Source organism: Suillus bovinus (assembly GCF_016758785.1).
Source record: "Suillus bovinus strain UH-Sbo-P2 chromosome Unknown EDB93scaffold_6, whole genome shotgun sequence".
Taxonomy (NCBI): domain Eukaryota; kingdom Fungi; phylum Basidiomycota; class Agaricomycetes; order Boletales; family Suillaceae; genus Suillus; species Suillus bovinus.
Window position 1 is genome coordinate 103,833 of NW_024542062.1, and position 14,766 is coordinate 118,598.

The following is a 14,766-nucleotide window of genomic DNA, read 5'->3' on the forward strand; positions in this document are numbered from 1 at the left end:
CTATTATCGTAATGGTGTGCTGCAAAGAAACAACAAATATGCCAGAAATTTATAGGGACCATTGCAAGGCCTTGTAATATTTTAAGGACTGTTATATACCTGTAGAGACTAGACACAATGTTAGCCCTCAGTCGTGATGGAATGGACTGAGGGGAGAAGACAACATTGTTACAAGAACATCTAGACGCTTGGGCCCCTACTATTTTTCTCCTAATCCTCCTCGTATCAGCCCTCGCATCATACCCTTACCCCAACCTTACCCTTGTCATCCTTGTCATCCTCGCATTCCCTTTCGCCCTCTACCTGTCGCTTCAGCAAAGCCAGTACATCTGGCCGGACCCTTTCGCTGACGAAGCATACCCATGCTCCGTTTCACCACCTGACTGATCCTGTGGAACAGTCTCTTTGCCATTACCGTCAGGACGGTAACCTATGATACGATGCACGACGCATCCCCTTTGCCCATTTCCCTTTCTTGATCTCTGACTCAGTGCGCAGTCGCACATGCAACTTATACTTAGATCCACAGTTGCACGATCGTGCCCCTGCGCGTTTCACTTCTTATTTTCGATCTTTGACTCACTTTCTTATCTAGCACATTCTACCTCGACCGAACGTGCCTTCCTGTTATGGTTATACCCTTTACTGATTACCTCTCCCGGTAGTACGAGTTATCACCCACTAATACGTCTCCCGTCCTCTATATAAACTCGCTACCATGTACCATATTCCTTAACTTGAATCTACTTGGTTCTTGACCTCCTACTCTCACCAGAGTGATCCTTTCTGCCTCGCCAGCAGTCTATATTCTATCTTCTTATCTGCTCTTCGCGGATAAGCCTATAGTCTCGATCTTTACTCATCGACTTCGTTGACGAGCAAAGCCCCTGTTAACTAGTTGGACTTCTGTCCTTCTAATTAACAACGATCCTTACGATTAACCTTCGGGTGTTGTAAGCCTAGGCCGATATAGCTTATTGTCTCGCACCCGCGTGACATAAGCTACCCGATTTGGACATAGGCGTCAAATCGTACTTGCCGAAGACACGCCAAGTACGACTCCTAACCTTGGGCTAGCCCAGGGACGTCCTCGACCGTTGACGACACAAGCTCTGTTTGAGCGTCGCCAACAGATACCATCCAAGTCGTAACAAACATGAGGTAATCTATTATAGGTTGGTTTGTATTCCAACCATCTAACTCTGCTGCCGGTTGTTCAATGTTCATCATGTCATAGCACCAACACTCCTCCTTGATTCCTCACTGGAGGCCCAGGCGGGTGCATAAACATTCAAAGTCTTTACAAGGTAGGGACTTTGTGAAAATATTGGCAGAATTATTAAGGGATTTGATGTAGTGCAGTTTGAGTTGACCATTGGCGACACGCTTGCGAATCGAGTGAACTGCGACATTGATATGCTTGACCTTAGAGTGGTATGATGCATCTTTGGAGAGTGTGATTCCTCCAGTGTTATCGCACAAGAGTGGGGTAGCAGAGGTTTGCGCGAAGTTCAGTACACAAAGTAGCGTGCATAACCATACAGTCATTGACCGTCATTTGAGTTCGAAATTTTCGGATGTCTACCACAACACAACCTGACACAATCTCGAAAATCGCTTTTGGGGATGTCATGATAGATAGCTAATCTACTTTGAGCAAAATTTTGAAGAACATCAAATGAGATGTTATTCCGCAATGAAAAGTGTGTAAATCTTGGTGTTATCGTACGTTTACCGTCATTTGAGTTCACCCAAAAAGGCAGATTTATTCCCTAGTTGCGCAGATTAATCGTTCTTCCTCACTATCATCTGACTCATCCTCTTCCTGGTCAATGTGGGCGAGTGCCGGCTTTGGGAGTGGGGCCTCGAGTCTCCCAAGCTTCAGTTTGACATGTGTCATGCGTCATCTCTCCAACTTTGCCTTTGCTCACTCTTCCTCCCACTGCCTCAACTCCTCCTTATATAATCATGTTCGTGTTTATCGGATCTTGCTTATTTTGCTTCCGTGACACTGATAAGTTACTATTGAGACACTCTGCACCGGCAACATTCTGGCAACACACACACTCACTGGCTCCCTTGTGGAATAGAACAGTGATGTGCTTGAAGGTTGTTTGCAGGTATTTATTCAATTTACGAATCTGATTCTAGTTGTTTTGCTTTCAGGGACGCATAATAGTGAAAATTTCGCAACAAAACATACCATCACACATTTGTTCGAGGTCTTTTATACCTATCATTATTGCCAATATGTAGTTAGGCACATAACTCATATGATAGAACAAAAATGTTACATGGGATAGTATCAAATTCGAGTGTCATACAAGGTAAACGCAAATGATGGTGAAAACTCAAATGACGGTCAATGACTGTACAAGTTCCTTTGCTGCATCAGATGCAGCGACATATTCAGCCTCGCAGGTGGACAAAGATACCATTTTCTGTTGTTGTGCACTCCAAGTGATCAAGCCACTTCCGAGCTAAAGCAATAACTGCTGACAGAATGACGTGTGTCAGGACAGTTTGCAAAGTTGCTATTGGTGAAGCTGAGGAGACATGCGGGGTGATCACCACCAAGGACTAGTTTCAGATCCCAGGTGCCTTTGAGATAAAGAATGACACATTTAGCTGCATCCCAATGAACAGGACCATAGCAATCTAAATGATGACATAGCTGTTGTACTGCATGTGCGATATCGGGGCGAGTGCCGATAGCGATGTAGAAAGCTGATTCCTGCTGGGCTCAGCAGAAATTGTACTACCTAGACAACAAATATTTAGGTAGATCTTAGCATGACCTAGTCTGCTATACTTGCAGAGCAAGTGCATTCAATCCTATAGGGGTAGCTGTTTGGTATTAGTATAGATAGTTAGTTATCAATAATAGGAAGATAATCCGAAGGTGTATACTGCATGTCCGAAGGGAATCTGTGAAGTCCAAAATTTCAGAGTCGGGTCAGGTGTCAGACTATGCATTGGACTATCGGGAATGAGTTGGACAGTGAAGGAATGTGTCAGAAGTGTGTCGGAATGTTTCGGAGAAAAAGAGCGGATAGATATTTCGCAATACAATCAAGTACTACTAATATCTAATGACTTCCATCCTACTACTGAGTAGGGAAAAGTAAGTAATGCAATAGGTAGGAAGTACTAGATATTAAATAGTGTCTATGTAGAATTTCAGAGTGCATTAGGTGAAAACAGTAGCGCAAAATCGGGTCTGAATGTATGTAAAAGAGCATGTGTACTGCACCTTTTGTAGATAACATGTAATAACACTGTCTGTAATATTCAATAATGCGAAAACAAGTAATTGCGCACCAGTGGGGATAGATACTGACTGGACAGGACATAGGGAGGACAAGTCCAATGCGAAAACATTGGGTCCGAAACTTTTGGGTCAGGGTCGGGCATCGGGATTAGGATCGGAATGTTGGGGATGCATCAGACAAATACTTAGTTGACGTGAGTATCAAAAACACGGGTTTTGAGCCCAGCACCACGACTATCGCTACAGCAAGGTACATGAGGGATCCAACCAAAGACCAATATGGCGTGCAGGACATGAGGTCGCGTTGTGTGTCGGTTGAGGGCGAGTGAGTGTGATGGGAGAGGTGAAAACCAGTTTCCATTGGTGTAGACACAGGGTGGTGTCCTTCAAGCCGAATTGTTGGATGATGTGATCAATCAGAGCCATTTGTGAGAGATTTATCATGTGATTTAGACAGTTTCATTCAATAGCGATACCTAAACAGAAATGTGCCTCCCCCAAGTCCAATACAGTCCACTTAGTACGCAATTGGTCTTTGAAGTTTGATATCACATTCTTAGTGCTGCCGACAGTGAGGAAATTGTCTATGTGAACAGCGACAAGGAGGGTACCAAGGTCAGTTTGTTGGTAATAGATACAGTGCTCACATTTGAGTCATATGAACCCCCAGGAGAGCATGGCTTCATTCATGGTTCAATTCCAAACGAGGCCTCCCTGCTTCATTCTGTACAGACCTTTTTGGAGTTTCCATATGCAGTCTTCTTTGCCAGCCTCTATGAATCCTTCGGGCTGGTGCATATAGCAGACCTCATCCACTTCGAGTAAGCCGTGGAGGAAAGCGGTTTTGATGTCAAGTTGTTCAATTTCCCAGTCAAGTGCTGCGCCCAGGTGTGTGAGGATACGAAAGGATTCCAAACATGTGGTAGGAGCTGAAGTCTTTGTGTAGTCCTTGCCCCAGATGGCAGAGTATCCACAACAGACATACCTCGCCTTGAAGCAAATGGGTGCACCATGTTGGTCTCGTTTCAATTTGAAAACAGGACAGCCTAGCATGATACGTCAACCAGGAGGAACAGATGATTGAGGGACCAATTTGTAGACACCAAGGTCACGCAGTGAGTTAAATTCTTTGTGTAGAGCTGCTGTCCATTCCTTGGCGTGTTCAGATGACATAGCTTTGGCATAGGTAGCAGGGTCATCAGCAATTTCATGATCAAAGGTGTTGGGCAAAGTGGTGAATATATGTGCAAGGTTAGCAAGCTCCTCCTCAGAGGGCATGGTCACAGGGGGCTGATCAGGTGGCAAAGCTCAAAGATGTTTGGCTGCAGTGATCGAATCCAGGACGGCTCATTGAGTAGCAGAGATGTAAGGTTTGCTGTCTAGTGCACATTGATGCTCTGAAGGTTTAGATACTTGAGTAGAACAGTGTGGGTTGTCAACATCCACAACTTCTTCGATATCAACCATGGGATGGTTGATAGGTATGGGAGGTGTGCTGGGCAAAGGGGGCAAGGGCAATCCACACTGATGGGATTCTATGAAAGAGACGTAATAAGAGACAAATACTTTGTGAGAGGGTCGGTGATAGCAATGGTAAGCTTTCGAGTCTAAGGAGTAACTGATGAGTATGCACTCAATAGAGCAATTGTATATCTTAGGGTTATGGTGGTTTTGAATGAGAACAAAGGCCCTGCAACCTATCTCATGCAGGTGAGAGAGATCTGGCTTATTGCCAGTCCATCATTCGAAGGGTGTGTGTCCATCCTGCGATACTACTGGAGTGCGGTTAGAGAGATAGCAAGTGCTAAGGACAAATTCATCCCAACAATTGGCAGGGATGTCACATGCTGAGTGCATAGCCTGGGCCTTACCCATTAAGGTGCAATGGAGATGCTCAACACGACCATTTTGAGCAGACATATACGGTGTGGTGAACTGGTGTTGAGAGCTGCGTGTGAGGAGCCATTGGCGCATGTTCTCGGTTTTCAATTCTCTGTTGTCTGAATGGTAGATGCTGATTTTGGTGCCAATCTCAACTTCACGAGCAATAGACCAGGCTTGTAAGGCTGGGAAAGCATTGGATTTTGCTGCAAGCGGGATGGCCCAGGCATAGGAAGAAAAATCATCAATGATGTTCATGATGTATTTATTACCAGAGGTGGATACAGTATCAGGATGTTCCATAAGGTCAACATGCACAATCTCAAGCCTCTTGCTCACCCTCTCCCCTGTATGTGTCTTGGGAACATTACTGCGGGTCTGTTTGCCAAGAATGCAACTGTCACACTTGGGTGATAGGACAGAAAGGTCAATGGGCATACCAGTAACATTACCAGAGCGGGCAAGGTCATATACGGCACGGAAGTTAGCATGTCCAAGATGGCAGTGCCAAGACTGGAGCATGGGCATCTGATGTGTGAGGTAGGAGTGTTCAGCCAATAATTGCCTGCCAGAAAGGGCATAAAGGCAACACAAAGTCAGTGTGCCAGATAGCATGTGGGTGCCATTACGGGATTGAACCCAGCAGCTAGTTGCGTTGAATGATGCAGTGCAGCAGTGTGCTGCGCAGAGTGCAGAGACAGAGATCAAGCATACTGTAGCTGCAGGGATAAACAGAACATTATCCAGGGTAATATGAATACCTCTGGTGATAACAAGGCATAGAGTGCCCACGCCAACAGCCTGAATAGATGAGCCACTGACTCCATTAACAGCGCGAGGGGGTATAGGGTGAAGGCTAAAGAAATCAGACTCCTCATTGCTAATATGGATGGAGGCGCCACTGTCTAAGAAGAGTGGGACAATGGAAGGGTCTATGATGGTACACTGATGTTGATTTGGAACCTTGTATGTGATTCCAGTGAAGTTGACAGGTCGTATATGTAAACGCCAGTCGAGACTGGTAGTTAGAGCTTCGACTGCAGCCAGAGCCATATATTCATCCTCCTCCTCAGCCGACAATTCACAGATGAAGGCGGGGGTGATTGTATCGCTAACAAGACTAGCAAATTCAGCTGAAGGGGTAGAAGGGTTGGCAGGATCAGGGGTAGCCACATAGATCACTTGGTGAGTTTTGCTATCAAGCAAGTATGCACGACCTGTGGTATCATACTGAAGGCTGCCTGGTTTACCAGTGGCAGCAGCCTTGCTTGTGATTGAACCTTTAGCTTTGCGAGTGGCACGTTTACGAGCCAATACCTCATCACGCTTACCCTCTATGGCTCCTCCCTTGCCGAAACAGTCTTTCGTTGGGTGGCTGGTGTGGCCACAGGTGTCACAGGCAGGATGATCATGATTATTGTGGTTCTTGGCATTGTTACTCCTTCCAGTAGCAGCCATAGCAACATCCCCACTTTTGGACTTCTCAATATTGATGATCTGTTGTTCAACTTCAAGGTGGGAGCGAATGTTTGAAGGGCCATAGGGAGCAGCAGATGTACTAGTGGTAATGGCATCCGCAATGTGGTTTCGAACGTGGGGAAGATCCTCTGCCATGGCATTGAGCATCATAATGGTAAGGAAATCTTCCTCCTTCAGTATCCCAATAGCATAGATACATCGCACGAGATCACTGAGTTGGGTACTGGTGGTGGAGAGACGTTCAGAATGGCAATATCATACTGTGAGTGCTTGTTGAATTAATAGGATTTGGGCGATTGGGCCGACTTTCTCATGGCGAGATTTGAGGGCATTTCAGGCAAGGTATGCGTTAGTGTAATTGCAAAGGAATTTGTTTTCCTTGGCACTTGAACAAGTTCACAGGGCAGCAATGATGCATAGATTATTAAGGTCCCAGTGACCTGCACTCACAGGGTCTATGGACGGGTCTGGACATGTGACAAGGCCCAGGATATATCCTGCTCTGTGCTTCAGGAGGAGGTAGTTCTGCATACAGTTGGACCATACACCCCAATTATTCGTGCTGTGGTCAAGAACTTCAATCTTATCTAAGTCAGTCTGACTGAGCGTGATTGCCGTGACGGTAGCCTGCAATGAGGACATAGTGGTGATAGTGGGTATAGCTGAACTATTAGTTGGTGGGCTGAGTGTGGAGGATTTGTTACCAGAGCTCCGAGAACGAGTATGCATTGTAAAGGGCATGATGAGGGACAGGTGAAAGAAATGATCTGTAGCTTCTCAAGTATATATGGGTATGTGATTGGCGCTTCTTGCCTGAAGAGGAAAGGGGTATGCATTCAAATGATGCTGATGCCAGAAGAGGAAAGGACTATGCTTTTGAATGATGATGCTGACATCGTCGTTGATGGTCCCAGGGGTGTTTAGTAGCCCAGCGTGTTCGTTCCTAGTAGGTTTGCTGTCATCTAGGTGGTTCTGCTCCTTGTTCTTACAAGAGAGCAGGGCTCATAACCTGTAGAGACTAGACACAACATTAGGTGCAGTTTTTGGATGTGTCTCTCTTCTGAACATGTCTCTTTGGTCACATGTAAGTTTCTTTTGTTTTTGAGTTGCACTACTGCTTACTAACTACTATTATTAGTTCAACCTTCCATCAACACGCATTTGGTGGACGTGTCTCTCTTCTGAATGCATCTCTTTTGTCACAGGTAAGTTTTTATTGTTTTTGAGTTGCGCTGCTGCTTACTAACTACTATATCTAGTTCAACCTTCTATCAACGCCCATTTTTTTGGACATGTCTCTCTTCTGAATGTGTCTCTTTCATCACCTGTAAGTGTCTTTTGTTTTGTGTCGCGCTGCAGCATACTAACTACTATTTTTAGTTCACCCTTTCATCAATGCGCACTTTGTGGATGTGTCTCTATTTGTGAACATGTCACTCTTGTCACAGGTGCATTTTGTTTTTGTTTGTGTGGTGCTTGGCATACTGACTACATTTTCAGTTCAACCTTTCATCAATGCACGTCCTTTTTGTTACCAGTAAGTTTTTGTTATTGTTGTGTGGCACTGTGGCATACTGACTACAATTTCAGGTTCTCTATCATGGTGTGCACCAAAAACACTGCCAAGAAGTGTACTGGTGGTTCTGCACCACACATACACCTCAAGCTCATCAAGACTGTCGCCAAGAGCCTTTCTAGAGGAGAGCCGGATGGAGCCCAAAATTTGGAGATATCCAAAGCAGTTCGTCACAATGAGGTGAGTCTTTTGTTTCTTGCCAAATGTACCTTGTTCCCTCACAGTTCTGTATCCTCTGCCAGGATGGTTCTGCATCATTCAAAGAGAACACTCTCTTTATGTGCAACCAGTGCCCCAGAGTGATGTGCTGCCTGTGCATGCAATGTCCCCCAGGCACCGAAGAGACGTTCCTCGCTGAGGATGTCTCTTTTAGGTGTATATGTTGCCACATTGCTATGGAACAGCAGGGCGCCGCCTACTATGTGAGTAATTGTTTTCTTTATCTTTTCATTCACAACTCATAATATATCAAGGCTTCTATCATCCTAATGGTGTCCCTGTCCTCCAGTCCTTTCTAAAGGTCCATGCTTCCCTCAAACTCTCATCGCACGCGCAAATTTTGGCTGCACCCATCATATTCATTCACCTTGTTCTTGTCAACTTCAAAACTACTGCCAGCCCCTTCGCCTTCGCTCATTCGTTCCTCAAGCCCTACTTCACCAGCGGCGGCATTGAATATCATGAGATCGCATATGACATTGTCTCTGACGCGTCTGGTTACTGCAAAACCATCCGTCAAACCATCAAGGACCTCAAGAACTCATTCACATGGGAACGTGTGGTGGTTGGCATCTTCACTCACACTGACAATGATCTAGGTGACCCATTTGCTGGGTACAGTTTGGATGGTGAGAAGCACTATGCTGGCGCTCCAACTGAAGATGTAGGTTTTTTCTTTAAATTCTCCTGCACCTGATTACTAACTACTAACTTGAAGTTCTTGGACAGTATCCTTACTCCATGGCAATCTCTCTTGGACCATGTGGATGAAACCTACCTCTGGCTCTTGTGCTGTGACACAATTGTCAACAACAGTGATTCATTTGCAGGATTGCAGTGCGCAGTTGTTCAGTAAGTTCATTTAAATTATATTTCTTATTTTATCTGACATTTCAACAGTTACAAGCTCTCTGCCACAGTGGCATTCAATGCCACTCGTTTTCAACCATCTTTTGCATCCCATTTGCTCCTGGCATTCACTGAACAAGTCCTTGTGGAGCACTGTCCCATTGGCCTCGCATTTGGCAACATGCTGGGTCAAGCCTACAAACTTGGTCGCCACACTGATGTCTTCTTACTGACACCACTTGAGGGCAGTCTGCAGGTCTCTAAGTTTATATGGACAGATGTGAACTTCCAGCCTTGGGGCAGCTTCCTGCCAATCCAATGCCCAATCTGTGAGTGGACTAATTCTTGGAGGTCAGTCTTTGTCAGGGGCTGCAAAGACAAGGTCTATGTCTTTGAGTGCAAGAATGGTGTTTGCAACCAGTCTTTCAGCTTTAGCTCGCCTGAAGGGGCCACCATGTTGACATCTGGTAGGAAGTCAGGGTGTTCATGGATGCATGTACCTTTGAAGCCCTTGTTGACTTGATTATGTACATTTCTTACTTTGGTTACTCAAATTTTGTCACTTCATATGTCTTAGCTTTAGGCAATAATGTTTGGTTGTTTGTCAATGAAACTTTGGTAGATGCGCTTGATGAACTTAGATGTCACATGACCGTGTTTGTAATGTTGAGTTTTTCAACAATGTTCAACTGTACATTCTGCAATCTTGTAATGGCCTGCATTCCTGTTATTGTCTGATATAATGGCCAGCTGGACTCTTGTTTTTAGCAATGTGTTGAATGAACACAAGGATTCCTTTGTAGCAGCTAGAGGAAATTCTGCCATCAGGGCATATATCCTCAAGATGATCAAAGATGCTATAGGTAGCAGTGAAGCAGTCAAAGACCCTTGTGTCATGCTTCCTGAGAAAAATCTACACAAGGTGAGCTTTTATAATTATGTTCTATACTAATCTAATAAATACAGGCTATCCGTGCTTATTATTTGGACTTTCTGGAAGATGATGAGGACCGCAAGGTGAAGAAAGAAATTATTGAGGGAGTGACTAAGGACAGATCTGCTCTAGATGCTGTCACTGTAGAGATGGTGAGACAGCAGAAAGATGATAAGTCTGAGGATGCTGGGAAGTATAAGACAGAATTCTCCAGTTTTGATGTTGTCCAAAAATTATTTAAGGATGAATTTGCAGAATATGACAAGCAGCACAGAGATACCTCTAACCTCAAGTCTATGGGTCAGAGGACAAGATTGGCCCGTATGTGGCACCAGGCCATGTCCCCTGAGGTGAAGAAGGAACTTGATCGAGTCACAGAAAAATGGAATCAGGAAGGACCTCTTGCAGATACTAGGGACAGGTATTTTTTTCTAACATTCTATTGCCATACATGCTACATAACTCAATAATACATCAACAGATATCATACCCATAACCAGAAAAAAATAATGGAGGACTTTATGGGCATGGTCTGGAGGACTATGAGATTGCATGTTGTCATCCTTACAGCCTATGACTGGAGTGAGGGAAAGGCTCCTAGAACTACTGTGTAAGTGTTTTGATGCTTCACATCATTAATAATGACAAACTTGTTTCTAAAGCTGGGAGACCTCGCCTCAAAAGGCCAAAAAGCCTTTTACTTGGGCAACCAAAGATAATCGGAAATGGGCAGAACATGCTCAAGATCATCTTGTCAACTGGCTCCTCAAAAGAGAATATGGTAAATGTCTCTTTCAATTTTCAAATCTAATATGGTAGCTAAATGTCTAGTAGTTGATGGAGAGCTTAGTGATGGAGAGGATGACGATGAAAATAATCTCCCAGATCTGATTGTTGAGGTTGATGATGATGGTTATCCTTGCCTACCCAAAGGCTTTGGAACTCTCAAGCTCAAGCAGCGGCAATAGCTTATTCGGACTGTCTTTCAAAAGGCCTATGGTGAGTTGATTTGTCTTATGTGATTTTATCATTTACTCACTCTCTCCAGCTGTTATTACCAACTATCCCCGCGCTGCAGTACCCTGGGGTGAGATGTCTGTTGATCCCAATTACTACCTTGATTTGGGATGCATCCCTGAAAATGTCACCATCAGGGATTCTTCTCACCTGCAAAAGGACACCATCGCTGCGATGTACTCCCACTGGAAAGATTGTGCTAGTCATGATATGCCAATTGTACGTTTTGTTGGATATAGGCAAGCTGATTTCTATGATGCTCGCATCAAGGAGGGAGCTGCAAAGGGCAAGTCAAGGAGGAAGCCTGATTATGTTGAAGTCTCTTTGGATGAGGAAGGACTCTTGAAGAAGGTCGATGATGGTAAAAGCTCTTCAGATGAAGATGACTCGGTGGAGACTCCTATTATTACTGATTCCAGCCCTAAATACCATCTTGATAGGGACATGGTCCCTTATCTCAAGTCTCTCTCTACTGTCCCTTCATATCAACATCTTCTTACTGCAGTTCAAAAGCTTCTGGTAGGTCAGATCTTAATCTTGTGATTTGACATTGATTTTGTCTTTTTTAAAGCAAAGAACTGATTCAAAGTCAAGGAAGCAGCAACTCCCTGTCTGGGCTTCTTGGATGTGGTCTCAGGCATATCTGCCTCAAGACATCCATGAGAATATAGAGACCGCCTCAGGCACCCTGAAGCAGTTGAGTAACTACCAGTTTGATTCTTGTGGATGAGGCATAGTTGTGACCCTGGAGCTTGGACTCCTACTTCATGAGTGTTGTCATGCTTAGGAGTATGAAGCTGATGAAGCTGGAGATGATGTACCTGACTACTTGGGTAACTCTAGCTTGGGCTTCTGTATGGGCAACCAGATTAAGGAAAAGGTTACAGAGATAGGGGCAGAAGTTGAAGCTATGCTGAAAGATGAGAACCTGGGATTGTCCATTGTGCGGCAAGACATTGAGAAGAGGCGGTTGGAGGAGAAAAAGAAGTTGAAAGAGAAAAGGAGAGTTGAGGAGGAGAAGAAGGCTGAGGAGGAGAAGAAGGCTGAGGAGGAGAAGAGGGTTGAGGAGGAGAAGAGGGTTGAGGAGGAGAAGAGGGTTGAGGAAGAAGGAAGATTGACTAAGCAAGCAAGGGGGACAAGAGGGTGAGGAAATCCAATGCCAAAGGGAAGGATAAGTGGCCTGCTGCAGATGTGGAGGAACCATCCAAGAAAAAGGTGAAAGCTTTCCCTTCTGATCCACCTTGTTGTTCTACCAGGGACAAAGTAATTCCCAAGAAGTACAATGTCTGAAATACTTCATATATCATTACATACATCTTGTATCACAATGACTTACAGTTGATTCAATATTTTGTATATCTGTACTTCAGACTTAAAGAAATATTTAAGATGAGACTGGCCATACATGTTTGAATACAGGTCACGACTGACTTGGCCAGCCCATTTGCACAGACTGCAACACCAGGCTGGCCTTCACTGATATGGGTCACTATGGGCTCGGCCAGCCCACTTTATACATTGTGGAAGCAGGCCGGCCATTAGGAGTATACATCATAACCCATGTGGCCAGCCTTATTTCACAGATGGCAACACCAGGCCGGTGTAGAAAGCTGATTTGCGCTGGGCTCAGCAGAAATTGTACTACCTAGACAACAAATATTTAGGTAGATCTTTGCACAACCTAGTCTGCTATACTTGCAGAGCAAGTGTGTTCGATCCTATAGGGGAAGCTGTTTGGTATTAGTTTAGATAGTTAGTTATCAATAATAGGAAGATAATCTGAAGCTAAGAACTACTTGTCCAAAGGGAAACTGTCGGGTCCGAAAATATCGGAGTCAGGTCGGGCATCGGACTATGTGTCAGACTGTCAGGAATGTGTCAGATGGTGAAGGAATGTGTTGGAAGTGTGTCGGATTGTTGGTAAAATGAGTGTCAGATGTGTCAGAATGTTTCGGAAAAAAAAGAGCGGATAGATATTTCGCAATACAATGAAGTACTACTAATATCCAATGACTTCCATCCTACTACTGAGTAGGGAAAAGTAAGTAATGCAATAGGTAGGAAGTACTAGATATTAAATAGTGTCTATGTAGGATTTTCGGAGTGCATTAGACAAAAACAGTAGCGCAAAATCAAATCCGAATGTATGTAAAAGAGCATGTGTACTATACCTTTTTGTAGATAACATGTAATAACACTGTCTGTAATGTTCAATAATGTGAAAACGAGTAAATATGCACCAGTGGGGGTAGATACAACTGGACAGGACATAGGGAGGATGAGTCCAATGCAAAAATGTTGGGTCCAAAACTTTCAGGTTGGGGTCAGGCGTCAGGATCGGGATCAGGAATGTTGGGGATGCATCGGACAAATACTGTTTAACATGAGTATCAAAAACACAGGTTTTGAGCCCAGTGCTGCAACTATTGTTACACCGGCCCACATTATATAGTGTGGATGCAGGCCGGCCAGTAAGAGTATACATCATAACCCATGCAGCCTGGCCTAATTTCACGGAATGCAACACCAGGCCGGCCCACACTGACTAGATATAGAATATGCATGACTGGCCTTCATAGTGTATAGTGAATTTTGAATAGCCCAAGATTGATGGATTCACCCATGTTACAGTTTTGTGCATCACAACTGTACTACTAGTATATTGTACAGATTTTGTAGATTTTTATGTTAGCATTTATCAAGTTGGATTAAAGGTAATAACCTCAGCCCAATCCTTTGATCAAATTTGAATGCTGATGATGTTTGGCTAGTTCAATATACCAATGGATTGAGGTCTTCAAGGGCCTTGAAAACCATACTGATCCAAAATTGTTTACACCACACTCTTTTTAGACATTGCCATTATTATATACTGGAGGATTGAGGGCTTGGAGCCCCTACAGTATTTGCATCACTGTAGTATCAGCTATAGATAGGCCTGTATTGTTATTATAGCACTGGGCCTTGCAGGTCTTGCTGTATGACTACAAATAAGCTTCTATGTATAATTGGCCACACCTACCCCTGCATATTGGTATATTTGTCATTTACACTAGAGTCATGGGCCTGTCCAGGTATTGCAGATATATCATTTACACTAGAGTCATGGGCCTGTCCAGGTATTGCAGATATATTATTTATACTAGAGTCACAGGCCTGTCCAGGTATTGCAGATATATCATTTATACTAGACTGATAGGCCTGTCCTGGTATTGCAGATAGTTGGCCAATCCTGAGTATACATAAACCGGCCGGTGTCCGGTAGTCCAGGTTTTGCAGGGCACTGTACATGTCCTATGACAGGGTTTTACAGTATTGTATGACTGAAAGGTGTGCTTTGATCTATCAAAGACTTGAATTCCTGGCTGATCCAGAGTTGGTGAAGGAAAACATACTAGTTTCATCACTAGGAAGCAATCTATGGCCGCCATACTCAATGTCGAGGACAGTAGAAAACTGGCAAGCTCCCAATCCTTGGAGGATGCAAATGGATAATACAAATTGTCATTACGATGATGTGCATATACATCATCATTGAAC

General features: G+C 44.2%; 2 protein-coding genes across 2 annotated transcripts; one reads left to right on the forward strand and one right to left on the reverse strand.

Annotated features, from left to right (window-relative positions):
• Positions 1-5,748: 5,748 nt before the first annotated feature.
• On the reverse strand, positions 5,749-7,372 carry EDB93DRAFT_1100712 (uncharacterized protein; the record flags this gene model as incomplete). The annotated part of the gene is made up of 3 exons (XM_041447027.1): positions 5,749-5,832; positions 5,867-6,802; positions 7,082-7,372. 3 exons carry the CDS (start codon positions 7,370-7,372, stop codon positions 5,749-5,751), a joined length of 1,311 nt encoding a protein of 436 aa, XP_041311634.1.
• Positions 7,373-7,697: 325 nt separating this feature from the next.
• EDB93DRAFT_1100713 (uncharacterized protein) lies at positions 7,698-12,373 on the forward strand (the record flags this gene model as incomplete). The annotated part of the gene is made up of 21 exons (XM_041447028.1): positions 7,698-7,715; positions 7,770-7,836; positions 7,891-7,958; positions 8,080-8,168; positions 8,222-8,387; positions 8,432-8,582; positions 8,615-8,629; positions 8,681-9,090; positions 9,145-9,278; positions 9,327-9,604; positions 9,853-9,931; positions 10,044-10,197; positions 10,242-10,630; positions 10,691-10,819; positions 10,872-10,990; positions 11,041-11,108; positions 11,143-11,208; positions 11,258-11,445; positions 11,466-11,745; positions 11,798-11,927; positions 12,024-12,373. The coding sequence occupies 21 exons, from the start codon at positions 7,698-7,700 to the stop codon at positions 12,371-12,373; spliced, it is 3,348 nt and encodes a 1,115-aa protein (XP_041311635.1).
• Between the last annotated feature and the right edge of the window lie 2,393 nt (positions 12,374-14,766).